Genomic DNA, 26,862 nt, shown 5'->3' with positions numbered 1-26,862 from the left:
GTTTTCACAAATACTTCCATCATGTGAAACAAGATTGGTTGTATGATTGAATTAGTGTAATTAGCTGCACTATCTTGGCTTGATTGCATTTGAATCGTATGGCCAAACAAGTGTGCCCTTTCCTTTCCAGTTCTTTTCCATAAAGGCCTTGCGGAGTACTTGAGAAAAGTTCATCCAGTTTACAAGCTGCAAACTTGCAAACTGGAATGTCCACTCAGACGGGGAAGCATCTATTATTTAGGACATGTCGTGCCGTGACAGAGGTGAGCAGAAGCTGCACAGGCTGAACTTTGTGGACGTTTAAAGGGCAGCTGATTTCTTTCCAGGGGTCATTTGGTGGCATGATAATCAATAGAGTGGTGTTATGACTCATAGTGACTGTACATAAAGATGGACGGAGTCATCATGATGTCACCCGTTGGTTTGCGGATAGCCATTCAGAAGGTTTCACAATCAGCGCTATCTTGAGCTCCCAGTCCATTTTGGAACTGGACGATTCCATATTTGGATGTGTGGGTTGTAGCGGAATTAAGCAATGATTGGAGCGTGAATACAGCATGTGCTCCATAACCTGTCCAATCGTCGGTAAGCTAAATACAGTTGGCCAGTAAACCCTAGCCGTGCTCACAACTGATTTCCTTTTTACTGGAAATCAGAAAAGAAAAAATCAAACAGAATAGACACTTGAGCATTTGTTGAATTTTCTTCCCAGACATTCAGACCATAAAAAAAAAAAAATGTAACCAGCTTGTAACGGTCTGAGATTAGGGCTCCTTTCTGTATCGACAGCGAACCATTTTTAGTGTTTTTGCAACCAACTTTGTCGATTCCTGCTGGCCAAACGATAGAATGCAGGTTTCTGGCACGTTGGCGTTGGCCTCATTTTCAAAACCAGAAGCTCCGTCCATAATTTTGAACCGTCAGTGGTGCCTCGTTACGAGGGACCAGAAGATGAGGTCACTCTACAATTTTGGAATCCAGAAACACTGTCGGTCAAGAAGAGGCCGTCTCCTGTTCTCCAGCGGGAAGTGACTGCTTGGGATGACAGACTGGACAGAATGCAGAGGAAGTCCTGAATGAGTGTGCAGCACATCGCCCGCACACCAAGCCAGAGTGTGTAAAGAGGACTATGGCGTTATATTTGTGCACATTATCATTTATCTGCTTGCAAAATCATTTTTTTCTGCTCGCGGCGTCTTTATCTGCTCGCTCAGCAACCAGGCACAAAAATAATTCCATAAAAAGGAAGATTACAACTTTACGCCATGAGACTTAAGCACCAACCCGCAAGTGGAAGTCTAAGCTGCTCCACATTAAAGTTCTGCCGGCATTAACCGCTGCCTCATGCCGTTTTTTTTATGCTGAGGGCTTTATGAATAAGTCAGCAGTTTGCATAAGGTGGAAGAATGTCTTCGAATAAGCAACTTTGAGCTCCGGCGGGACGATCAGCAGACGGGTCGAGGGCTGACGATGCTTCATCTGACGCACATGTCATCGCCGAGCATGTCGAGCACGCACCAGCACTTTCACAATGCTGACGTCCTCCGTCTCCTTTGCGCCCACTCATCCTCCTGTCCCCGGCCATGTGACCGCTTCTCCACATGTGAGGACGTCCATCCGAGTTGCCACACGCCCACCGGCCGGCCGCCCACGTTCACTCTGTGTCACCGGCGTTCTCCTCCAGCTGTGCAGAGCAAGAGATGTGGAGGACGATTGATGTTGTGGAGAGGGGAAAAGGCGCCTTGCTCCGGTGCCAGCAGGACGGAGCAAGATCGTTTCCCAAATCTGTCATGAGAAGATTTTAGTTGCCGGTTGTCACAGTTTTGTTTTTTCCAAACATCCAAGACCAATGAAGGAATATATGTGATATGGAAACACGCCTTGTGCCAAAACATTCCAAACAAGCGCCATGTTACTCTGGATCAGAGGAAACTCTTCAGCAACGGCACTCTACTCCACATCCACGCAATCTGGCCACTAGCGGAGCAGCCCCCGCCGAGCGCTGATGGTTAATTGCTGTGCTCAAAGGCACCACAGTGGAGATAATGACAACGTTTCCCTGGCTTCAAATTAACTTTGCGACCGTGCAGGATTATCCACTTTGGTTTGGATGACAACGATTTATTTCTGTTTTGAGTAAAATTCATATTTCCACCAGTTTGTTTTATTAAGCATTTTGCTTTGCAGGATTATGTGAAAGTCCTGTGGAAAAGATAAGGCTATCAGACGCGAGCAGTATCTGTATATATATTGGAAAATCAATTGGAGTTCATCCTGGTGCGGATCGATGTTCCGTCCCTCCAGGGCAGACGAGCTGTGAATGTCACTGCTTTAATAAATAATAACAGTGCAAGTAAATAGGTCATGTTGCTGTGGCTGGTCTTGATGTACTGTGTGAATCAAACTGTATGGCCGCATGCCCTGAGCCGCTTGGTGTATGAGTCGGGAGAGAAGTAGCTTTAAGCGCCTGACGTGGTTTCTGAGCTGCATGATGGTGACCTGGAGGTCTGAACAGATGGAACACTCACAGGTCTATTGTCATGCCGGTACTACAGAACGCCTTCAGGCCGGATCCTAACAGGAAAGGGACAATTACCATTAGGTGAAGTGCCTGCTGTTGTTGTGTTTGAAGAGGTATTTTATCAGCTATGAGCAAAAGAAAAAAAGGGTTAGTTTGTATTTTGGAGAAGATAGCAGTCTGTTGCAGCTTTATTCTGGTTACAAGCTAAATATGGATTTAGACAGTATTGTGGGAACTTGTTTGCTTCAAGGGACTCGGGGGAAACAGGAGTAAAATGTAATGTCATTTAAAAAAAAAAAATGATGTCTGACATCAAGTATTGTGGGATAACAAATTGCTATAAATCTTTTAGATAAAAAGGCCACATGCACAGAAGGCTCCTATCAAAGTCTGAACCACTGTGCACGTACGGCCGCACACAAATGACTAACAAAAGCATTGTGCGTTGAATTTTTTTTTCGACAAATAATAAATAAAAGCACCCTCCGAGTGCGTTCATCCGGCTTTTCAAATGTAATGTCTCTCTCTCTCTCCTAAAAAGTGTCAGTTCAATTATTTATGTGACTGATTCATGAACTGGTGGATGAATAGAGGTTCACTTCCTCCTCTCCTCTGCCGCCTCCATCACTTCCCCTCCCCTATTGGGCAGCAGGCGCTCCGTTTCCATGGTTACACTCCAGTAGGCAGGGTGTGTGCGCGTAGCGTACGTGTGAGCGTGTAGGTGGTGCAAGAGCAGGGTGGGGTGGAGGGGGCGGGGCGTGGGGGTGCACACGATCACGCACACGCAGGAGAATGCTGCAATGCCGGATTCAGGCAAACCGGCAGGGCTGCATTTCTCGGCCCTTTCCTGCACCACACGTGCACGCGGGATCGGACAGAAGGTGAAGCGCGGAGGGCTCGGCCGAGCGCCAGGCAGAGGGGGGTGGGGGGGATGCTTCAACTCAACATCAAACCAGCCTCCTTCTGTCCTTATTCTGCCGCTGATCTTGCAGTCAGAGAGGAGCTGAAGCAGCAGGGTGGATGGGAAGACCGTCCAAGTACTTCCTGTCCTCCTCGCAGCCAGTGAGCTGTGCCGCCTCGGTGCCAGCAGCAGTGCCGCATGGTCGGATACACAGCAACCGCGTTACGAGATGTCATGTGATGCCCGAAGCATCCGAGAGGAGTCGTTATGATTTTTTCAAAAGCGTTAGCATCAAGTCATTATTATGCAAATGACAAATATCCTGCGATTATGCCCCTTTTTTTTTTTTTTTTTTCAATTTAGAATTAGAGAATGAACACAAACTCTCCCTGCCCAGAAATTATTCACCTGCCTTTTCTGTAAAACACCATCACAGAGCGCACTAGCACTTAATCTGGGTTAGATTTATTCTTATAGATTTAGCCGTGCGCTAATGTCTTTACAACAATCCAATTTTCTCACATCCCTGGGAAACCCCAGGAATCAATTGATATTATCTATTGCGACTTTAAATGTCAAACACGAGTGTTAGATGCACCACAAATTGCTCTTGCAAATAAAACCACTGGTATAGAATTTAATCCTGTCTTGTCCTTGTCAGATTCAACAATGAATATTCCAAAATGTTGGAAAACCCCACTAATGATAACACGGGGACCTTCTATATTGTGGTAGCCATGTGATCACACTGGAGCTGCTTGTGCCAAAGATCTTATGTTGCAGCTCCATCAAACCTCCCATCTGATTTGACAGGCAAGATAATAGAACTCGGCCAATTAGTGTATTTGAAGGGGGGGAGGGGGGGTGTAGACGAGTAGTTAGTATAGTAATAGCAATTGCAGTAGTAGTTGTAGTCGTAGTTTTGTGCAGTCACCAAGCAGCCACATAGAAAATCAGAACACGTAGGAGAAAAATGGCTCCACAGCTCTGCTGCTTCATTTCCCTGTTTTCGAAAATGCAGAGAAGTTACCAGATTTAAGTGGTAGCAAAATGCCTTGGCAACCAACTCAAGAAATTGGACTTTGGGTAAGTGCCCATCAGATTTATCCTCAAATGGGAGGTATTTCTCTTGAAATTTGCATGAAACGACTCCAATTCCTCACTTTCAACCATTCCTACTCAGTGGGCTATTTCAGAGCTGATGGAAGGATTTGAAGTCTCGGCATATCTCCCAGAGCAGGTCAACGCTGGCCGGTAGCCACAATCCTGTCCCCATTTAGTGTTCTAAGGTTAGCTTTGAGGTTTCCATATAATTGCCACGTTGGGTTTTGGAGCATATGAATGAGGGGCGGTAGTCCGAACGTAAAAGCTCCATTCCCACAAATGTTGCCAGACCTCACAGTTGGTATTTTCTTTGTTTTCAAAAAGAGTCAAGAGAAAGCTGTGATGATTTTTCCCCCCCCCCTACCTTTCAGTTTGTATTCACTAGCTTTCCCAACATTTTAACAAAAGAATAATCATCTATACGTGACTCCATGATTTCTAGATTTTGTAAACAGCCCTTGAATAAAAGGCTATATCTTTACGTCCCTCAAATCATAGATTGCTGTCTTTGGGCAAGGGTTTATACTATATTTCTCTCAAAAATAAGCTTCTCCTTAAATAGGTGCTATTTTGTTTTGTTTCTAACTTTGACCACTTTTGCTGACCTCTAAAATAGCTGTAAATGCAGCTGAGAGCTTTTCCGTGTCCGGCTGAGTTGGCGTTAAGTAACCTGCGGCAAAACAGACTCAGTTTTTATTTTTAGACACATGATCCAGCATAGAGCCTTCGGGCATGGACAGTTACATGAAAAGCAGACTACATTTGAATATTACATCATCCCCGGGTAAAGGTGGAATCACTGAAAACGTCCGTGATTTTCGAGGTAATCCACTTTCTTCCCCATTCTGATGCTGGCTTTGAACTTCAGCAGAGAGTCACCTGCGCCATGTCTACATGGCTAAATGCACTAGCAGCAACCAACAGAACAGACACACAAACACGGAGACCCACAGTTGAAACACACATCACTGTGGTGTCTACATCACCACAGAGGTCGCTGCTTCCTTTGTCCTTCCACTGTGCACAGTCAAATCAGGCTTTTGCATCGAATTTTCCTTCAGCAAGCGGCTGTGTGGCGGATGAACTGTGTTTTTCCATCTCATCTCCCCTGGTGGCAATACAGAGAGCCAGCACTGAAGCAGCCACAATGAAAAGGGGATATTGAACGTCTTCGCCCCTCAAGAGGGAACCAAGCGAGATTTATGGTTTTAATCAGCTTTAATGAGAGCGAGGAGGGGAAATAAGCACAAATGTTTGTCTCTTTGTCGACAGAGGGATTATCAACTGGTTTAAACCTGTGCGATCCATTTATTTTAGTGTGGAATAGCTTAACCTAGGTATCTTAACTTTATGCAACACTGACTATATGAGGGGGATCTTTAAGTAGTAAAGGAGTGACAGAGTCACTGTTGTAATATTAGCATTGGAGAGGGTTTCATTTCCTCCGAGTCCAAGGTATAAATGGGTGCGGCTGAGTCTCCAGCAAGCTGAAGGAATGTAAGTTGTTGTAGGACATGACATCACGAGGCATAACAGAAGAGCAAACCATCTTTCCGGCTTCCTCTCCACTAACTCCTCCGTCCGCACCCGGCTGCCGCGCCGCTGCAGCCTTTTCTCTCTTCCCTCCAGCATCCGTCTGACATATACGCACGGTCAGCTGATCCCTCACCACTGGGCCATGTCTCAGTTTGTTACGTCTCGCCGCACCGCGAGTCTCAGCCAGGACTCCACTGAGCACACGATCTCCGCTTCATACCAACATACAGTTTAAATTAACGCTTTTTAAAAAGGCATTTTATTCAAAGTAACAACACAAGAAAAATGGTTTGAATGTTGTCAATAATTATCTAACACATCTGAGCGGCTCCACAGTCTGAAAGCTAATATAAGAAGAAGAAGAAGAATATTGAAGTTTGGCAAAAGCCTTTTGGTTGCATCATTCTTTTAAAACGGGGACTTCTGCTATATGGCCAAGTTGTTTTTAATGGATGTTTTTGTAGGGGGGAAATGCATTCATGTTTAGTGCAAATTTTGTGTCTGGAAGGTAAAAAAACAAACATTTTTTTTTATTTCAGGGCTAAAGAAAAAAAAAAACTCCCAGCTTTGCACTGCCGTCTCCAGTGTCGGAAAAAAAAGATTAATTTGCTCTTGTTGCCATTTCACCTCCTCAGACCTCAACAGATGCAAATCAATATCCTTAAATTGCTGAGCAGAGAGGAGGAAGCAGACGGACATAAGAGACATTTGAGGAATGGCTCCGCTCCCTTGGCCTTTTGAAAATTGGTCTTGCCCAGAGTCCATCATTTGTTGTGGGAACGAGGTGCAGATTTTGTGCTCTGCACGCTGACAACAGGATGCGAGTGTATTTGTTTTCTGGGTGTCTGGGACAATATTTGGACGGGCTAAATAGGGGCTGCGGGGCTGCAACAGGAAACATCACTGCAGCGTGTTATTAAATGAAACTGGCTCATGGCAGAGTTTCCGGGACAAAGGAAGCGGAAATTAGGCATTGAGCTAATGTGATGTTAGGAGGCTCGTTTCAAAGCTACTGATGTGCATGCGGACGTGAAATTTGAATAAGTGAATGTACATCTTTGGACCAAAATATAAACCATCTACTATATTGAGTGCATGAGATTTTTGTGAGAGGCTGTAATTAAGTCTTTGTTTTCCCAGTGCCATAGTAAGACAAGCAAGCTCGAAATATTCAATACAATAGCTGTAACGCACACAAAAGTTTCCAAACTATTACACGTTTGCATGATAAAGCACGTCATGCATGTCTTGTTTTCTGTATTGATAATTCTTTAAGTTGAAGCTAGTCAGCGATGATGGATTGGACCGTTCGTAACAGACTCCCGGTGATTTTCTTTTGGTGTGGTGGTCTCAGGCCCCCAAGAGGCGAGCAGCCGCTCTGAGGAAGTGGGTCTTGCAGCCAGGGATGAATGCGCTTGTTTCCGGGGCAACAGCCACGAGGGAGCGTCAGATTGAAGATGCAAAGCCGACTGAAGGATTTGGATCCCCGGCTGCATCCCCTCTGTGCCTGGTTCACTGTACACCTACTGTATCACAGAGGCTGTCTTCAGTTTCTGCTGGGGAGGACGTTGCTATTTTAAACCGCCATTTAAGAGTATAAAATGGACAATGTCATTACAATATTTGCCCCTTATTATGATTAAGAAGCTTCACAGTTTTCATTTTGTTTCATGTGTCTTTGAATTAATTTTGCAAAAAAAAAAAAAAACAATTTATAAAAAAGATTGTATCGTTTTTCCTGCTTTTGTCTCCACTTAAAGTATGTGAACAATGGTGTTCATCTTGAAAAGAAACTGCAAAGCGGATCATTTTTCACATCTTTCATCGTATAGTATTTCATACTTGAAAATGTGGATTCGATGTTGCCTGATTTGAAGCTGGTGACACGTGACTACTAAAAGTAATAGCCAGTGATTAGTGGCTGCCATGCGCAACAGGAATGCAACTCTCTGCTCCTCAAACTTCCAGAGTGCCCACCTGGCCATGATTGACACCCTGATGATGGCGTACACGGTGGAGATGGTGAGCGTGGAGAAGGTGACGGCCTGCATTCATCAGTATTCGCCCAGCGACGCTGAGTTGGAAACGCCGTACGACACAGAGGACGCGGCCACCACCTGGATCAACAAGGTGAGCAACTCCTGCGCTCGCCTCCACGGCGTCACACTGGTGACACTCAAGGAGGTTGAGGTAATAGTTACAGCCGAAAATGCTCTTATTTCTCCCACTTTAACCTCTTGAAAATGAGTTACATGAACAAAGATGGACAGGCTAAGAGAACCTGGCTTTCTATCTGTTTGAGTCTCAAATTGAATTTGCGAAACTTGAAAAACTCCAGTCTTGAGTTCAGCATGTAGTGAAAGCACAACACAACTAACAAAACAACGAAAAAGAAATGAAGGCTGGCAAGTGTAAATGAGTTGAAATGATAAGTCAGTGTGGGTGCTGCAGTAGTTGCAGTTAGGTCAGAGTGTAATTGGAGTTTTACAACAAAAGTGCAATATCTAATGTCATTTTATAGTTCATGGGATGTCGTAGTTTTGTTTTTAGTGGCTGCATGGCAGAACAAACCGAATACCTGCACATCCTCAGTGGTGTCCAGTTTAGCAACTACTAAACCTCCACTGAGCAACAATTGTATCATAAAATGACAACAAATGAGAAGGACAAAATTAATGAAAAATGAAAGATATATTTCTTCTGTATTTGTGTTGTTTTTTGGTATATAATTGGAAAAATACTTACTGCATATTTGCTACTGTGAATATTCTATAACTGCCTTGTTAGTACGTCTCATTTCGATGTCACCACAGGAAGAAACCTGTCAGTCGTCACAAGTAAAAGCATCCACTCATTCATTAGCTCAGAAAAAATTACAGCTATTGCAGGTTTTCATATTTTTCATTTCCTTACGTACAAAGACAAAGATTAACGTTTAAAAATCGGAATACGTGGTCTGGTTTGCACAGGCAGCCAATTGGCTTCCTATTGGTTGGCTACAGGACATGCCTGTGCAGATGGTCGCTCCATACAGTCTGTTTACATTCTTGAGTGGAGGGTTTGGGGGAGTGATGGGCTGCCGCCAGCTTTGAGCTTCGCAAACCAAACACACACTCGCAGGCGATGGCGATGGCGATGGCAAAGCAGGTGTGAATGCGTCTGCGCCTCTATTTGCCTATTGAGCCGCTAATGCCCCGCTTGAGTGGATGCCCCTGCGTTGAAGAAGAAAGAAAAACAAATCCTAATCGATTGAAATCTGACTGAGTGACGCTGCTGCTGCTGCTGCTGCTGCTGCTGCTATTGATTTTCAACCCCGTGTGTCGTCTCTGACAGGTCAGTGAGTATCTGAAAGAGGTGGCGATGCAGGAGCAGAAGAAGAAGGAGGCGCAGGGCTCGGAGCCTGCGGGGAGTCCTCGGGTGGGTGTTGTTCTCCTCCTCTGCTGGAAACTGCACACACACACACACACACACACACACACACACACACACACACACACACACACACACACACCGCCACTTTGACAGGCAGTTTCAGAGAGGCTAAGTGAAAATCCTCCGTTACACTTTAATGGATTTATCGCAACATTTTTTCACTTGTCCCAGACCTCGATCACTGAACTGCCCCCCCCCCCACCCGACACCACCATCCCATTCACACAAGTCTGAGCTGAACCGCACAACAAGCTCAGTCAGCGTTTATGGAAATGAGAAGGACAAACTGAGGAGGCCACATTTTTCCCTCCGTAATGTGGAGTTTTATCGCTACGCAGATTATTGTAACAAGCGTCACTCACACTGCGGTCTAATTAGAGCAGCAGTGATTCAGTCTTGGGGGTCACCCATGTGCACAGCCTGCCCGCAGTCCATATCTCTTATATAACTCGCTCTCTGACTGCCATTCCTAATGATTTCAGAGGTCTCTGCCAGGCGTGCGAGTGTGTGTGTGTGTGTGTGTGTGTGTGTCTGCGTGTGTGTGCACGTGCGTGTGTGATATAACATGCAACTACATATCTGAACTTGGTCAGATTGCTTTTTTTTTATCTATGCATTTACTTATTTATGTGCTTTTCAACATCCATAAAATACACTAAAAACGAAACAATAGGTTAAAAAAAAAAGTGTCCAGGAAGCTGTGACCAAATAAATTGTTTTACAGAGAACTACAAGTTTATGGGATAATTACAGTGAAAAATAAACACTCGTATCTGGCCTTGACATGGGAGCTTTCACAGCCCTAAAACGTAGCAATAATGAAAAAGTAAACAAAGTTATTGTGGATGAGTTGCTGCAGCCTAAATCCAAAACACACTGCTAAAACGCAGCTGCGAGACGCTCAGTTCTACCTTGAAGGATTTTCTCATCTTCACAGCAGTCCAAGCAGAGGTGACGCCAGAAGGCCTCACAGCTGAGCAGCTCCAAAATGATAAATGAAGATCCCAGGCTACAGCTGTACACAACTGTGTGTGCAGTCACAGTCCCGGCCAGTGCCGTGCAGACTTGACGCTGACCCAACCAGCCAGTGTGCACGCGCAGCGCCTGCATGCATGAAAAAACAGTGACATAACGTCCCGCTTTGTTTGTCACGTGCTTCCTTATTTTGATTTTATTTATTTACACACCTGGTCGCACCGTAACTTACTACTACGTCTGCTTCGGGGGCCACTGACTCTGACAGCTGGTTCCCAGTGTGTGTGTGTGTGTGTGTGTGTGTGTGTGTGTGTGTGTGTGTTTAGATAGTTGTCCTCCTCACTATTGCCGTAGCAACTCTAAACCTCGGCCTCTGCTCGTGATGTCAAGGGAAGTTCTTTTTTTGAGTGTCCCGAATCACCAGAATCAGTTCACTATGAAGATTTGAAAATATCAGTGCATCAAAGAAGATAATAAATACCTTAAGGATGACAAAAACAATCACTAAACCAAGAGCAAGGGGTGGGGAGGAGGCACATTCTTGCACAGCGGAAGCCAAACAGAAGCGTTTGTGTTTTTTTTTCCACCCATGCCGAGCTTCCCTCCCGCGTGTCTCTGCAGTGCGAGTGGCCTCTGCCAGTCACGGTGACCGTGCACCGCCGTCCTGGGACGGTGCTGCAGAGCGCGTTTTCATTTAACCTTCTGGACTGCACCCAGCAGCGGGGGCGCGGCCGGCAAAATTCCTGGTCAGGACAGAAAAGACTAAGAACTAAGTCCTAAAATCTGCAACAGAAAAACAGCTGAGCCGGAGCTCAGACACGTCCGAGGATGAACTTTGATAAGGAGAGGAAGCATCACCGATGATTGAAGTTTGGTTTGGCACGGCTGTTTGCAAAGTTTGTGCGCGCGCGCGCGTGTGTTTACTTCTTCGGAGATGGCGACTGGTCTGGCATCTCCGCAGGGGTCAGATTAGTGGTCGGCACTGACTTCAGACTCTGATTGACCCCCGCTGAGTCAGCAGTCTGAGAGCATTATTCCCGCCGCAGAAACATCCATTCCCTCCTATTTTTAAAACTGGGAGCGCGGCCGCAGCAGGGAGCCGTCCATCTAATCATCTGAAGGTCACTTTTACCCTTCAGCGGGCTGGCTTATGGACAAGTTGTCTCATCGCAGCATTTTCTCCCCCCCCCCCCTCCCAATCCTCAACGTCCCCAAAAAGTCACACACAAACAAAAAAACTCAAAAGTGAAACGAAGCTCCGTCCCTGCGCCTGCTTGCTGGCCGCAGGCTCTGTTGACTTTGTGCATTCGCTCACTGCAGTTTTTCAGGTTCCCCCGTCTCATCAGTTCATCGTCCTTTTGACTGATGGAGCGTAATTGTGACGAAGAAGGGCTTAACTCTGCCCAAACACGTCGCACAATGATTAATGGCGAGGTCAGGACGCAATGCTGGGCCAAAGAGCGCACAACCACCAACTTAGACATACGGAAATGTTTCAGGCGTCAACGATTAACTTTTAACACGCGACGACCCCATCTGACTGGCTCGTGGGTTCCAACGGGTGGCGAACCGTACGGCCGACGTCAGGCCTTTCAGTTCCCAGCGCTTAAAGGGGAAATTAACGTGATGCTGGAAACCTGGGAAAAGCTCCAACTGATCTTCCCGTTGTCTCTTTTTTTTTTTATCTGCTCGCGTTGGACGCGTTTTACTTGCCAGCTGCTTAAAAGGAACACCCACGCGCGCTTCCATAATCTGCTCAGGAGTTCGGGAACAAAGGATTTAGCCAGGCAATCCGCCCACCTCCCTTTTGATCCGTCGCATTTTGTTGACTCCTTCCTTCTCTTTTGCTTAATCCTCCCCTTTGTGCGACACTCTCGGCGGGATAATAGACTTTTAATTATTTAATGTCCCGTCTCCAACTGGTTCGGAACTTTTAGTCTTGAACTGTGTTTCATCTCGTGTATTTTTTTCCCGGCCCAATCTTTAGGCTATCACAGGGGAACTTTTGGGGACACGTTTCGGGGCACTGCTAACGCTCAATCACAGTGAGTGTCTTAACACAGTGCGAGTGATGATCATTGCCTCTTGATGGGCCACATTAGACTTCAAAAAGAGTTCATTAAACACATTTTTATGCGTGTTCTCTGTCAGAGGCGGCGGCTCATTTTTGAATGATGCTCACGGTTCTTCAGAAAGGAGAAACATTCATCCCAGCGATGGAAACACATGCACAGACACCAGCCGTGTGATCTTAGCTGGCCGCACGCCATACGCTGATTAACTCTCACCACTTAATTAAAAAGAAAAAAAACAAAAAAAAACAGTTTTGGACATTCTGCTTGTACTCAATGGCACAAGATCTCATTTTATGCCATTTTACAAACAAAGACTTAAAAATTGGAAGGGGAAAAAAACACAACTATTTTTGACAACCTGAAACCGGTGATAACCTGCAGACCTGTTGCCTCTTTGCAAACTCACTGTTTTCTGGTGGAGTGTCTCGTACCCCCCCGCCCCCACACACACACACACACACACACACACACACACACACACACACACACACACACACACACACACACACACACACACACACTCTCTTCTCCCTCTTGGCTGCTGGAGCCATGGAAACATCCACATACGCCAACCGCGCCCCACCTGAAAAATGAAGCTACGCATCGCTGTGCAAGGCTGCTCACTGACGCACATGAAAACACCCCCGGCGTCAGAATTAGGTTTCTTGTAATACCCGTTCATCCCCAGCCAAGGCATCTCTCGCACCAGGTTAAGCTAGCAGCGCCTCCTCCGCCGGCCTTCCTTCGCAATCCTAACAGCGCAAACATTCTCCTCCTCGCCGCTGTCATGTCTCTGGTTTTCATTGTTAATCGCATTACTAACTAATCCCTCTAACAGGTATGTCTTTATATTGTTGTTGTCCCCCCTCTATCCTCTCCCCCGGCCCCGCTATGCTGTCGCAGTCCCCGACCAAGTGGTACATGAAGCTTGTGCCTGTAAGTCTACTAATGAGTGCTACGCTGTTCACTCCACGTCTCCATAGTGACCGTCTCCGCCTCCCTTTGTCATGACTGCCATCATTTCATATGTGCCTGTGTGTGTGTGTGTGTGCACATGTGTCATCCTGTGCCTTCACCAAGCACGACACTGTGGCCCCCACCCCCGCACCTTATGCTGTGTCCACTTGACTCTTTTCAAACAACAGTTAGCTTATAAATCAGTTAGCCGGTTTAATGTCAAAGGCTACAAAAAAAATCGGCGGTGCGCCGACACGATGGCAGCTGGCAGATTGTAGCGTTCCGCGTTTCTCCAACGTGAAGGTCATTCAGCGGTATTAGACATTCTTGGTGAATCACAGAGGAGGTCTGAGGGGATTAGAGGGGATAAAAGAGTGGGGGGGGGGGGGTAAATAAATGGCAGAATTTAATTTCAGAAATGGGATGTGTGGAATCATTTGGCATGAAATTGTTTAAGACTTCCCAGTTCTAACTATAGACCCTCTTAATGTGGGAATGTAGGGATGTTCATTATATTTTTTTTTAAATATTGTTACAACAAGGCCCTCTCAGTGGACCTCTCAGTTTAATGCAGTTGCACTGCATTAAACATCATAGCTGTATATGAGTTTAGAGAGCGAGTCACGGTCCGAAATGCATCATTCAAAATAGCTTTGTCTGATTGGTGGTAAAGTTTTTACGCTCACTTCAAGTGTTTTTTTTGTCTTTTACTAATCAGGGCTCAGGCACAAACTGTTTTACAGTTTGCTGGAAAAAAATTCTGATGCAAAAAGACTAATTGCAACAGCATCTCCTAACATCCTCTCTGAATTCTACTGGTGGTCGTGTTCACCTCTGCCACACTTTCCGTAACCTCATTCAGCCGCATCAAATCACCTCACTGAAACGGGGCACCTTTTCTCTGATTATCTTTAAGCAAATTTTCAAAAGTTTGCTTAAAACTCATTTGACACTGAATGAATATGCGAGATTTACGGACACACGCTACTAGGATCTAGTCGTCCAGCATTGCAGCGCACCAATACATTGAAACTGAAATTATTAACCTTCAAGTTGTTAAGTTAGTGTTTCCAGTTGTTTCCCTGCCCATTTAAGACAGCAGCCGCTGCTCGACGAGGCAACGTGCACTTTGGTTTATAGCCATGTGTCCTTCTGAAACGCAGGCCCGCTACAGGAAGGAGCAGACCTCCGCCCAGCTGGTCCCTTGGATCCCCCCAGTGGACAACCTGCTGAAGGACAGCGCAGACGGCTGTGCCCTCGGGGCTCTGCTGCACTTCTACTGTCCGCAGCTGCTGCCATTGGGCGGTAAGCAAGCTCAGTGCCTCTATCTCAATCAAACAGCAGTCGCTGCCCTCACCATCCTTCCCATGAAAGAGAACTGAAATAACTCATCTGTAGTTCTAAGCAGAGAACTACAGATGTGTTAATACCCTAAAAGCTATTTTAAATGGCAACAATCTGTATTCAGAGTACAGTCTTCGTGATTATTTACAGAAAATAAATGTTATTGATTGACTGACTGCCACAGACCACAGTGACTCAAAGCAAAAGATCTGAGTCATTTTGTAACAAAGGTTCCTCGAATCAATAAAATGAAGACCAGCCAAAAAACACACAAACAAAACAGCCCCTTGATGTCATCTTGTCAAACCGCTAATGAAGTGTGTCTGCAACAACCTTCACGCTCTCATTTGTCTACGACACATGCCTGCATAGAGGTGCATTCAAGCCCAGCTGAGTGCGTCACTCAGTCTGAAGATCAATCAATCAACAGCGTTTGCTCTTGAATGCACCAACGCCCAACGGCCTGCTGGAGGTCGGTCAGTTGCAGCTTCACCTCAGACGGTCCTCTACACCCGCCTACCGCAGACCTTCAGCAAAACAAAAAATCAGCAGAACGGCCGAAAAAATAAACGGGGCTAAAAGTGAGAGCGCCTTCAGTTTTATTACCTTCGGTTTTGACACAATGGCTCCCTCCGCCTTCTCAGATGTCTGCCTGAAGGAGAACATGACGCTGGCCGACCGCCTCTACAACCTGCAGCTCATCCAGGAGTTCTGCAAAGAAAACCTGAGCAGCTGCTGCCACTTCAGTCTGGAGGACATGCTCTACGCCTCGTCAACCATCAAGGTACTGGGGGAGACGATTAGGTCAAACGCGAGTTTAAATAATGCTTGTTCCATGGCACAAGTGCAGAACTGATGATGCCATTCATTCGTAAAATAGAGGAATTAAATGTATTGTTTTTTTTTAAGAAAATAATCTATGTATTAATTTCAACATGATCACAGACTTCACCTCCTTCATGATGGCTGAAAATGTCCCGCTAAATATGCAAGACTGCAATATCTTGGCTGACTTAACGCTTGTGTTGTAAAACTTGTGCCGTGTGGGAGGTCCGCAGAGCAACTGTCGTCGATTGGTGTCACAGTCAGCGTGTTACAGCCATTACATCCCTATGGTGGAGCAACATAAGACAGGATGTTCTGACTTGTTGAAGCCAGTCCACTTTGGAAAAATGGCCCAGCAGAAGAAGAAAGAAATGATATATATGCATTCACCACAGCTGCTTGAATCTCAGGAAGTGGTTGCTCTTTAGGTGGCAGTTTAATTTTGTACTTTCCAAATTTACGCCCCAAAAAAAGAAAAAAAAAGTGAGCACTCTGAAGTTAATAATTCACAAGTGTTTTGACAAATCGGATAACAAAAGCATACAGTGTGTTATCCAACCAGTCGTTGTAGTGAGTCATACAGTGGGGGGGAAAAAAAAAATTCAACAAGTCCAGAGACCGAGATGAAAGTCTGGGTCATTTCAGCAACACTTCTACCATTCTAACATCTTCTAACATTTTCTCGACTTCCCTCTTTCGATCCTTTTCTTTCCTTTTACTCTTGTCTTGTCCTCCGGTTTCCATTACTCCCTGACTCACCAGCTTTTCTGTCTCTCCGCTCTGCTCTGTCATCTGTTTATACTGTCACCTGTCTTCTGAAGTCACTGTCAGAAGCGACAGTGTGCGCGCGTTTGTTCTTGTAAATGTGGCGTTGTGACGACTGGAGCGCGTTTCTCACCAGCAGTGTGAGGACATTTGGCCAGTCACTCACTCTTCTTCACAACGTCAACGCTACATTGTCGGGAGAAGACTTTAGTTGAGAGGTAATGTGTGGCTTCAGGTTAGGTCAAGAAGGCATAAAATGACGTGAGGTCTTCACAATGACAGAAAGAGAAAAATATGGGAATTGCCCTGAGTTGCAGTATCTTGGTGTATAAACTGCGATGTCGCTCGAGCGCATCTGTCAGAGCATTTTTGGACGAGGTTAGCTGATTTTCTGCCCTACTTTGGGCTCCTCTAAAATAGGAACTACACAACACAGATGCCCATGTTTGGTGCATAGCCGTGAATGTGTTGTGTAGACTGAGTCATCCTGATTCTTTTTCTCAAATGGGTCGAGTCTACAATTCAATCTTTGCCTCAAAGTCTAACACAGAATACCTCTGTGTGTCTTGTGATGTAGTATGGCGAGGGCACGTTAAGGGGGGTTTTTACTCTGGCTGTGTTTGCCCGTTGTGTCCGGCACAACAATGCAAGTCAGATGCGTCTAGATGGCACAGACTCTAACCTCAGCATAAAGAACTGTCAGTGCAGCCTGGACTCAGGTCAGCGAGAGGACAGGAGATGACAGACTGTCATAGTGCACTACACTCCAGTCCTGTTGAGTCCCGCGAGTCTAGGTGACCAGTCGGACGGAACAAGACATCAGCCTTAAACTACAGCCAAACCATTGAAATTGTCTAGTGTTTTTATAATCGACCAGAAACGCATTCCATTTTCTAAGTTTCACACATCCAGGTTTAAAGAAAACTGGTTGAAAGGTTGTGTTGCAAACTGCACCCTTCTGTAGTTGGAAAGCAGTGTAATGGTGTGGAGTTTCAATGGTTGTAACATTGGTGGGGTTTTTTTAAGAAATCAAATATTTTGGGGTGTCTTATATCAGCTTAGTAGATAATATGTGTTTTTACAAGGGCATTAGACGCAGCTAACTGGAAAAAAAAATGACTCTTCTGTGCCAGCCTGGCTTGCATCGCACTGAAACCCACCCCAGGGACTCACCCTAGTTAGTGAATAAATATTTTTGGACCCGTTGCAGCATCTATTGTGGCAACTTGTCATAAAGGTGCTAATGTTCTAGTAAGAAAACTGTGGTTTCCTCCTAGTTTTATGATTTGGCCAAGCCTCTGAAGATCCATCGACACACCCGTCTGTCTTAGTAACAGTCAAGCAAGCAGTTCAAGGATGCAGAAGCTACGGTCTTGCATTCAGAGCTGCTCAAATACTTATCAATAAGCCCGCAGCATCAATAGAGACTCAACTATGTGGCAGAACCAGCCCCATTGCTGGCAGCGCTTCGTTTTGCTGACACCGATCTCCGCAAGGTTGAATCCCGTCGGAGCAGCGACCCGCCGGTGAGCGACGGCCCGGCAAGAGACGCTCACAGAGTTACACCAGTCAGATTCCTTCACCTTGGCCCAGTTTCCTGGCGGTCACACGCCCACCGGTGCCGTACGCTGCGGCTCGCCATGCTAATGGAAGCCTTATAATAGAGATGAAGCTGACACATTTAACGGGGAGGGAACGAGGGAGTGTTGATGAGGGAGAAAATGAAAACAGCAGAGGAGGGAAGCAGAGGGGAGATAAGACAGAGACACGTGCCTTTCCTCCATATAGGAGATAAAAACAGACAGGCAGAACAATGCTAATGTTAACAATTAATTGATGGCTTTGGCAGTCAGGACCATTCAAAAGATTTTTTTATTTAAAACAAGGAAGATGGGAATGTAGAATTCTATGATTTGAAGACCACTGAAGCCTTGTGTTATTCACTAGGACCCACCATTTAATGCAGCTAATTATCAGCATTAACCTGCAGAGTATTTATCAGTTAAAAGCCAGTAATGGCTTCATGGAGTGGCCACATCACATCCTATAACTGTACCCAAGCCCAAACCACACCACAAGCATGTACACATTACTCTCTCCTAATGGACCCCAGGCTAGTAAATCATGTCAACACACTCCCATTCAGTGGCTCTTCATTTAATTACTTTACAACACATAAATAACCACCCATTGATCCAAGAAGGAAGAAATGAAACTCATCCCCTCTGCAGTTTTTTTTTTTGTTCAGCCATTTGCATCTACCTCACATGGAGCTTTTCTAACACACACGCTGAGCTCTTGCCCCCAGGAAGGCAATTAACACACTTCACTGCAACACTTAAGCTGCTAATTTAGCACGGCTTTAAGTCTGCTGATCACTTATCATTGTTTGGAATCACCGTCAAGAGTATATATGCTTCTGTTTTGCAATATGCTGCTGTGCTGGTCACCGACTGGCTTTTTCCCCCCCGGTCAGTATCATTGAATGTCAAGCATGTCAAAAATTTTAATTATCCTTAAATCCACTTTTTTGTCGAGCATTCCCAGATCAGGGTTTACTACAGGCAACTTGGATTTGGCAATAAATCAACTTAGTGGTTTACCAGACTGTCTGCAGGAACAACATCCCTCAGTCGAGTGTCTAGCCAAGTACTTGCTGACATTAATGCCCCTTAAATGCTCAGTCTCCAAACAAATTGTGTCTCACTCGGTTGTAACGCAGTTTAAAAGCTGCGACGAGATTTCTCATTTTCGTTCTGTCAAACCCGATGCCCTACAATTGCCCGTGCCTTTAAATGCTCTAACTTTGCGTCTGTGGAAACTGCAGGGTGGGCATTTGTGCCAATCCCCAGAAGAGTGGATTAACTCCAGTCACCCCACCCTCCGCCATGAGCTTTGGTTTGTGTCACCAACGATTACGTCTCTAGTTTCACCCTGACAGAGACAAATGCTCGGACTGTAAATCCTACAAACAGGAATGACAGAAGGAAAAACAGGAATCAGTCTGAACGAGGGGCAGTCTGTTGTGCCGCATCTGTGTGTGTGTGTATGTGTGTGTGTGTGTGTGTGTGTGTGCTGACTGGTGGTTTTAAGCGGCAACACCCACACCTGGTGTGTCAGTAGTAGTAAGGAGGACAGACTGGGGGGGAGCAGCCACGCTGGGCTCTCTGCCGCCAGTCTCATCTGTGCCGGCTCCAGGACATCTTTGTCTTTTTGCACCTATTTCTTTCACTTCAGTCTCTCTCTGGCTGCTTTTTCAACGTTTTTCTGAGGCACTCAGGAATTCTTTACACGATGAACACACCCTAAAGGTAAACTGCACTTTTCACAAAAGACTATTTATTTAAAAAGATATATATATATATATATATTTTTTAAAGCTTCCTGAGGTTTACGGTTTTTGAAAGCGGACATTTTTAGCTAATGTGTGTTGAAATGGCTAAATATGTTTTTCTGATTTAAACAACAAATGAAATATTCTCTTTGGATACTTCATTTTTTCCACTTTTCACTGTGCTTTGAAAACCCAGCACAATTAAGGATGTAATGTAGTAAGTACACGTCTATAAGTTTGAAGTCTGAAGCTTGGAATTTTAGCTGTGGACAAAATAGTAGATGAATTATCCCAAAAAATGAAGCTGTCTGCTGCTACTGGTATGAAGCGCCGCTGGCCATTCTGGTGCACTTCAGGGCTGGATGTAAGCATTACATTTATGTCTGTCTGCTGGTGAAGGAAAATGCTGATGGGGTTGAATCCAGCATCAGAAGAGCTGAGCCATGCGGCAGTCTTTGTCTGAAGACCACAGACTGGGGATGGGGATGGGGGCATGTTTCCTCAAGGTCGTCCCCGCTCTGCTGCACCCCTTTTGCATATGCATGTGCGAGCACATGTGTATTTGGGGACTATGACTGCTTGTCCACTGCAGATTCTACAGAACTTGGGATGGATTCAAGCTGATTTTTTTTTCTAAACTGTGAAGAGTTGTCCTTTTTTTCTACAACGACAAGGATCCTGGACTTTTTTAAGGCTTTGTTTGGACTGAATTAATCTGTATGTAATATGTGGTATGTTGAGTTGTGTTATTTGACATTTGCAGGCTTTATCACTCTGAAACAGTGTGGCTCTGACAGAACAAATGTGTCTATTTTAACAGGAGTTTGACCTCCTGCTTTGTGTTAACCTCATTCATATGTGGACACAGTACAGCAGGAGAAAATCCTGCCAACGCCTTCCCTACCTGATCTACTTTGAGTTGACGGGTGGATGGCAAGCTGCCAACTCAACATAGAAAAAAAAACCTGACCTCTATTTTACAAATTAGGTTAATGCTTTTTAGTATATCCTGTGTACTACTACAGGTATTATTCTTCTAATAGAAGCTAAGCTTCTCTGACATGAGACTGGGGATGATAAACAAGGGAATGTCTTTTCTCTCATCTTAACCAATATTACACACAAGGAAACACTGTGATACTACCTGCACTGTCAGGAAAGCCTTTTTCTTATAGTATATATTTTGTCAAAACAAGTTGATGATACGATGCCTGAACATTAAAAAAAAAAATCTTTTTTTATTTTTATTTTTTTTCAATGTCTCTGCCGTGGGTTTGAGGGACACCTACTGGACAAATAGCTACAGTGCTGTTTTAGAGCAGATGGCATTTTAAATAGAATCCCATTAGAGCACATGCAGCATTTGCACAATAGAACACACTAAATATATTTGAACAAAGTGTTTAAATTGTAATGCTGATTATTTATTCCTGCTTTCCAAATGTGTCCACAGAACAACTACCTGGTGTTCATGGCAGAGCTGTTTTGGTGGTTTGAAGTGGTCAAGCCGTCCTTTGTGAAGCCAAGACTCCTTGACAATGAATGCACAGGTACATGGCTTTAAAGAAAGCAATGGTGAAGGTGATTTTGTCCATTTTAAAGGCACACTGTGATCAATGTTGTGTCCCCTCAGAACCCTCATCATTGTTGAAAAATATGCCAGCCATTCCCATCTCCAAGGCAACCAAGAGGAGCTTTATGGAAAAAAACCCAAGCCCAGAGAGACCGAGGTATACCAGTCAAAATTGAAAATTTTCCATTAAGCATTAAATAATTATATTGAATTATGTAGTCTACATAATTTTGTCTATGCTATTGTCTAGTTTGCCCCTACGACCTCAGCCTCGAAACTCAGGTATCTTTCAATACATACCAAAATGTTGACATTATGCATGATAATCAGCGTGCAAACATTTGATCCAAGACCATTTAACGTAAATTTTCATTCTATTTTGTCCTTCTCTGTAGGAGAGATGAAGAGATCAACGTCTATGTCTTTCGTTGATGGAAACCTTGGCACTTGGCCCAAAGAGAAAAGGTCTGTAGTATTACTTTGTGTTAAAATAATTACATACTAAATACTCTTACCACTAACATATAAAGTCCTCAAAGCATACCAGCCATATTATGATCATATGTTACCGTGACCGTTTTTATGTTTAGGTCTGGGCCTTATGGAGTGTCATTTGACATCCCCTTCGACAAAGATGATTCCACCACTGTTGCTCTTCCCTCCACCCGTGGCATGGTCAGGTCCGTCAGTACCGATGACGGTTCCGGTTTTAAGGTCCAACACTTGCCTCGCGGAATGAAGCGTAACCTGTCCTTCCAACCAGTGAATAGTCGAAGTGTCGGCATTGAGGAGGAAGGCTGCCCAGACAGTCTGGCTGGTATGGAAACTGTAAGAAGATCCTTCCCCAATGGACATGGAAGCGTGATGGCAACAACTCCCTCAATGGAGGAAGCCCTACAGATTATCCACAGCCCAAGTCGGCCTCCATTGGAAGGAATCAACAACGGTTTCTTTTTACACAGCCAGGACAACAGCGCTGGTGTTGGTGGCTTAGAGCCGCTGTCAGAATTGGATTCCAAAGGGCCCCTCAGCACCACAGACACTGAGGTGGACACTGGCATCCATCTCCACACAGAAGACATGCTGGATGAGGATTCCTCTCTAAAGGACTGCTCTGTGAATATGGACCTAGAAATGGACACTCCGAGTCCTTGTCCAAGCAGCTTGTCCAAATCCCCCTCAGGAGTCAAGCTGACCAGCTTTAAGGAGCAGAAGATGAAGAAGCACAATCCATCAGCTCCTGACTCAGGAAGATGCAGCAGCAGCTCACTCAAGACAACACCTGAAGGCTCAGACTTTGGCCTCCCATTATCTGTGTCCTGGGCCCCGACCCCTGAGCACAGCCCCATTCATCAACAAATTACACCAACCCTCACAACCAAACCATCACCAACATCTGTGCAACTCCCACCAGACGATCCCGCTCAGGTCATGGCCACAGAGATGGTGCAGTTGAGGATGAGGCTGGAAGAAAAGCGTAAAGCCATCGAAGCACAGAAAAAGAAAGTGGAGGCTGCATTTACAAGGCATCGGCAAAAGACGGGCCACTCAGCATTCCTCAGTGTGGTCAAGAGGAAAGGCGATGGCGCGGCCAGTGGTGAAGAAGGGGGGAAAACCGAGGCGGAGGGCAAGGCAGCGAGCACAAGTCCAACTGTGAAATTTGGCAGAAGCAAGGCTGATACACCTGACGGAGCAGAGCAAAGTGGCACAAGCTCTTGTTGGGCAAAGTCGCCTGGTGTCGGAGAAGAAGGTGGGCAAGGCCCCGCTCAGCTTACAGAGGTAGATCTCACCGAGTACACGCGTTCCATTGAGAAGCTGAACCACTCACTGGCCTTCCTTCAGACCGAGATGCAGCGACTCGCACAGCAACAGGAGGTGATCATGGCCATGCGGGAGCAACAGCATCAGCAGGCGTGGGTCATACCTGCTCCTCACAAAAACCCCTCGCCTCAGAGACACACTCGAGCCGGAGGCGTCACTCGATCCTCTGGGCCCTCTTCTCCCGCCGACTCCCCTCGCTCCACTCATCGCTCTCCAACCAACATCAAACGCAAATCAGCATCGTTCCACTCCCGCAATCCCCGAGTCGCTCGTCCCAATGAACTAAAGCTCACCCCCTACAATCGAGTCCTTACTGCCCCTCAGTCTGTTGATAGCATCCCCAGGCTAAGGCGGTTTTCTCCCTGCCAGCCCCTAGCGTGTTCCTTTGTATATATGGAGGAGAAAAAAGCAAACACAGACCCTGCCGCAGTAGCCTCAGATGGGGAAAAAGACAAAGAGACAGAGTCACTCATCTCTCCAGACAAAGCACTCAATGTTTGTGTAGCCCCTTCCCCACCTGGAAGCCCCAGCCTGAAGAACAAAAAAGAGGAAAAGTCTGAATGCCAAACAGACATTCATAGCCAGTCCATTATCAGTGACGTGGAGAAGGATGGACAGGAAAATCAGACAGTTGTAGATCTTAAATCTACCATTGAGTCAACATTCTCTGAAGTTCTGGCTCATCCGGTGGTAGAGACCTTTACAGTGACGCCTACAGAGATTCCTTCCCTGTCAGAAGCTCCAGGCCAAGTCAAGAGCAACTTGATTGAGGTTCCATTTTCAGTCGCTAGGACACTGGAGGACCTGACACTCGATGATGGCCTGGAGATGCAGCAGGACAATGTGGAAGACTCAGATTATGAACAGAAGATGTGCCGAGGTTTCTTCTTCAAGGTAGGCTGTTGGTTCCAAAATTGTGGCCTTATGTCACAAAAACTGACTGCGAGTTTACTTCTATTTATCTTGCTGTGGGAAATGCACCATGTGCAGCCAATTATGTTGGCTATATAAGATAAAGCATGGCCATCGAGGCTTGCTGCCTGGAAAAAGACTGATACGATCTCCTCATACAGTTTGTACGAGGCTTGTTAGTTGCTGCAGTCTGGATTTAGATGTAGGTCATGAAAGTGGGGCTCTTGTGAATTATTCAAGCACAGCTGTGGAAATGGGTTGGAGTGGGGTTGAATAGTTTGCATGGTGAGGGACGAACCACAGAAGCTCACATGAAATAAAATTAAATTCAACCAATTTGTAATAAAAGCAGGCCCCGGTGTGCAAATACTGTACAATAAAATCAGAGTGAATACCAAGGGTATATAATATCTGACCTCAGCATTTTAAATAACAATGACTCTCCCTCGCTCTTTCTGATTTATTGCCAAGTTACTTGCAGGAACATATACCAACTGAACGCCAAATGAAATGTTAAAAAGGACATGGGGTTGGGTTGCCTATCACTCTGTTGGTTTGCACGCAAGTGTGAGATGACCACCTTGTCTTACTTCCTCATCCAGGAGGGCGGGAAGGCAGAAGAGAACATGGCTCAGAAGAGGGCTGCACTGCTGGAGAAGAGGATGAGGAGGGAGAAGGAAACCCAACAGAAGAAAATGCAACTGGAAGCTGAGCTGGAGCAGAAGAAGGAGGAAGCTCGGTATGTTACTGCTTTGTAGGTACAAAACATCATCCAATTTAACAGACTGTTGTCCACAAAGGCTGGTAAAACAATTGCATTACATTCAATATTCTGTGTTGTAATATTGCGCTGTTGAAGTGGAAGCCCTCATGGCACTTCTCTCCAATGGTTTTCCCTTAGCTTGAAAGCAGAGGAGGAGCGCATCAGAAAGGAGGAAGACAAGGCCAGGAAGGAATTCATCAAGCAGGAATATCTCAGGAGGAAGCAGCTCAAACTGATGGAGGACATGGACACTGTCATCAAACCTCGACCTGCCACTGGAGCCAAACAGAGACGGGGACGCCCCAAGTCCATCCATCGTGACAGCATGGACTCGCCCAAAACCCCCATCAGAGCTGCCACAGGTAACCTAAGAAACCGCCCTCTTCACAGAGGTGGAGCTCACCCATCTGTCTAGTCCGTGGCCTGCTATCACTTTTATATGTGCCTTTTTCTAATGGCTTATGTAGCATTTCATTTTACCTTTGGATGTATGGTAATGCCCGTGAAATAATACTTCCTGTAACGTGCATTAGTACATAATTATCCGTGTTGAACGAGGTGTTTTCATAAAGATTTACTGTGCACGTAAAAGTTCACTTGGGACTAGACACCAGTGTCTCTTGTTGGGGTCAGTGTGACATTGATGTGGTCTGCCAAATCGCACCTCACAGCCAGGTTCACTGCAACTTGTCTTGTCAGTCTGCAGCTTATCCCTGGCTTCGCTCAACCTGGGCGATGGCGCCAGCGTTCACTCGGACAAAAGATCGCCAAGGTAAGGTTGCATTTAAAAAAAAAAAAAAATTGCAATCATCATACTCGTGCTGTTGGCTTTTTGTGTAACCTAAAACGTGGAGTGATAAACTGAGGTGATTTTTAAACATAAGTCCTTAACCGTTTACAGACTTGGAAATATATTTACTGACATTCCTTTTGCACCTCAGACTAACTGCAGTTCTCAAGTTTAACTTTCTTCTTCTGTATCCTTTTATCCTCCTTTTTTAAAACTCCCTCTCCTGCTGTTCCGAACTCACCAGAAGCGCTAGTTTAGCCTCTGGCAGCCTCTTCTACTATCTGAGCTCTCCTAAGTTGAGACGGAGAAGGTTTGTTTATTTCTGCCTGGTGATAAAACCTTTAGGCGCTTGATGTGGCTCTCAGCCAAATCTTACACTGTGGCTTATTTGTTTGTTTGATTTGATTTTTTTCTCCCCATCACTTAACGGGAAATTGATTTGTTTCCTTGTTGTTAAGGAAACAAATCGCACCTACTGCAGCACTTCACAATACCTCCTGAATGCTATGCTTTTAGCACAGTCTTTTCCTTCCTCCCACTGCACCCCTCTGCTGTGCCTTCCTCGCTGATCTACTCCTGCTCTGGCGTTTTCATCCTTGCAAATGACGTTAAGCGTTCACATGAAATGAGTCTCACAGAGGAAATATCGCATAAAATTTCCATCTATTTATTAATTCAGCTTGGCTATAAATTTAAAAGTAAGCCATTCCTGGTTTTCTTGAGAGAGATAAAAATGCAAGAATATTTTACCCAATTCTATTTTTTTACTTCTCGTCTCTAAATTGATTTCTCAGTTGTGTAGTTTACATTTAAAAACAGTACATTTTAGATTTTGGTTGCTCTCACTGTAGATTTACTTTATCACGCATGCAGTTGTTTCCCCTCACTTGAGGAGCTTTGATAGCTTCCTAAGTGCCTTATTATCCTGTGGAACAGGCCTCTTCCTTTCTATTTAGTGATCACTTGTTTAGAATTTCCAATAGAGGACAAAAAAAATAATTGCACTGCTGTCTACAAAAAAAAGCAAGTAAATGCCACGTTCTGCACTGTGATTGGTCGACCTCTTTTACTGACCTGACATGAGCAAGACTGCTTAACATCTCTGCACCCACTGCCTGTGCCTGCGAGCTTTGCTTTCTCACTGCTGTGACAAAACAGTACCAACCTTCTGCTCTATAATAGTATGATAAAACAGATAAAAGCGTATTTAAATACTGTATCTGTCCTCTTAGCT

At 45.2% G+C, this 26,862-nt stretch overlaps 1 protein-coding gene across 3 annotated transcripts in view; it reads left to right on the top strand.

The window, feature by feature from the left end:
- Positions 1-26,862, top strand: part of camsap2a (calmodulin regulated spectrin-associated protein family, member 2a) — a 35,034-nt gene that overhangs the window by 6,102 nt on the left and 2,070 nt on the right. Inside the window, exons 3-15 of one of the 3 annotated variants that reach the window (XM_076040664.1) lie at positions 8,031-8,192; positions 9,396-9,479; positions 13,448-13,480; positions 14,665-14,806; positions 15,490-15,629; positions 21,223-21,319; positions 21,433-21,499; positions 21,593-21,624; positions 21,738-21,807; positions 21,933-24,057; positions 24,678-24,814; positions 24,977-25,200; positions 25,538-25,610. In XM_076040664.1, coding sequence (XP_075896779.1) covers positions 8,031-8,192; positions 9,396-9,479; positions 13,448-13,480; positions 14,665-14,806; positions 15,490-15,629; positions 21,223-21,319; positions 21,433-21,499; positions 21,593-21,624; positions 21,738-21,807; positions 21,933-24,057; positions 24,678-24,814; positions 24,977-25,200; positions 25,538-25,610 — 3,386 coding nt within the window. Of the gene's footprint in view, positions 1-8,030; positions 8,193-9,395; positions 9,480-13,447; positions 13,481-14,664; positions 14,807-15,489; positions 15,630-21,222; positions 21,320-21,402; positions 21,500-21,592; positions 21,625-21,737; positions 21,808-21,932; positions 24,058-24,677; positions 24,815-24,976; positions 25,201-25,537; positions 25,611-26,862 lie in introns of all 3 variants that reach the window. The other 2 variants (XM_076040663.1, XM_076040665.1) reach the window with 2 other exon arrangements.

The sequence above is a fragment of the Nelusetta ayraudi genome, unplaced genomic scaffold (genome assembly GCF_046127955.1).
Source record: "Nelusetta ayraudi isolate G7.1 ecotype Tasmania unplaced genomic scaffold, CSIRO-AGI_Nayr_v1 ptg000062l, whole genome shotgun sequence".
Lineage (NCBI taxonomy): Eukaryota > Metazoa > Chordata > Actinopteri > Tetraodontiformes > Monacanthidae > Nelusetta > Nelusetta ayraudi.
The sequence above is the reverse complement of the archived record's forward strand: the minus strand, read 5'-3'. Positions and strand labels throughout refer to the sequence as shown.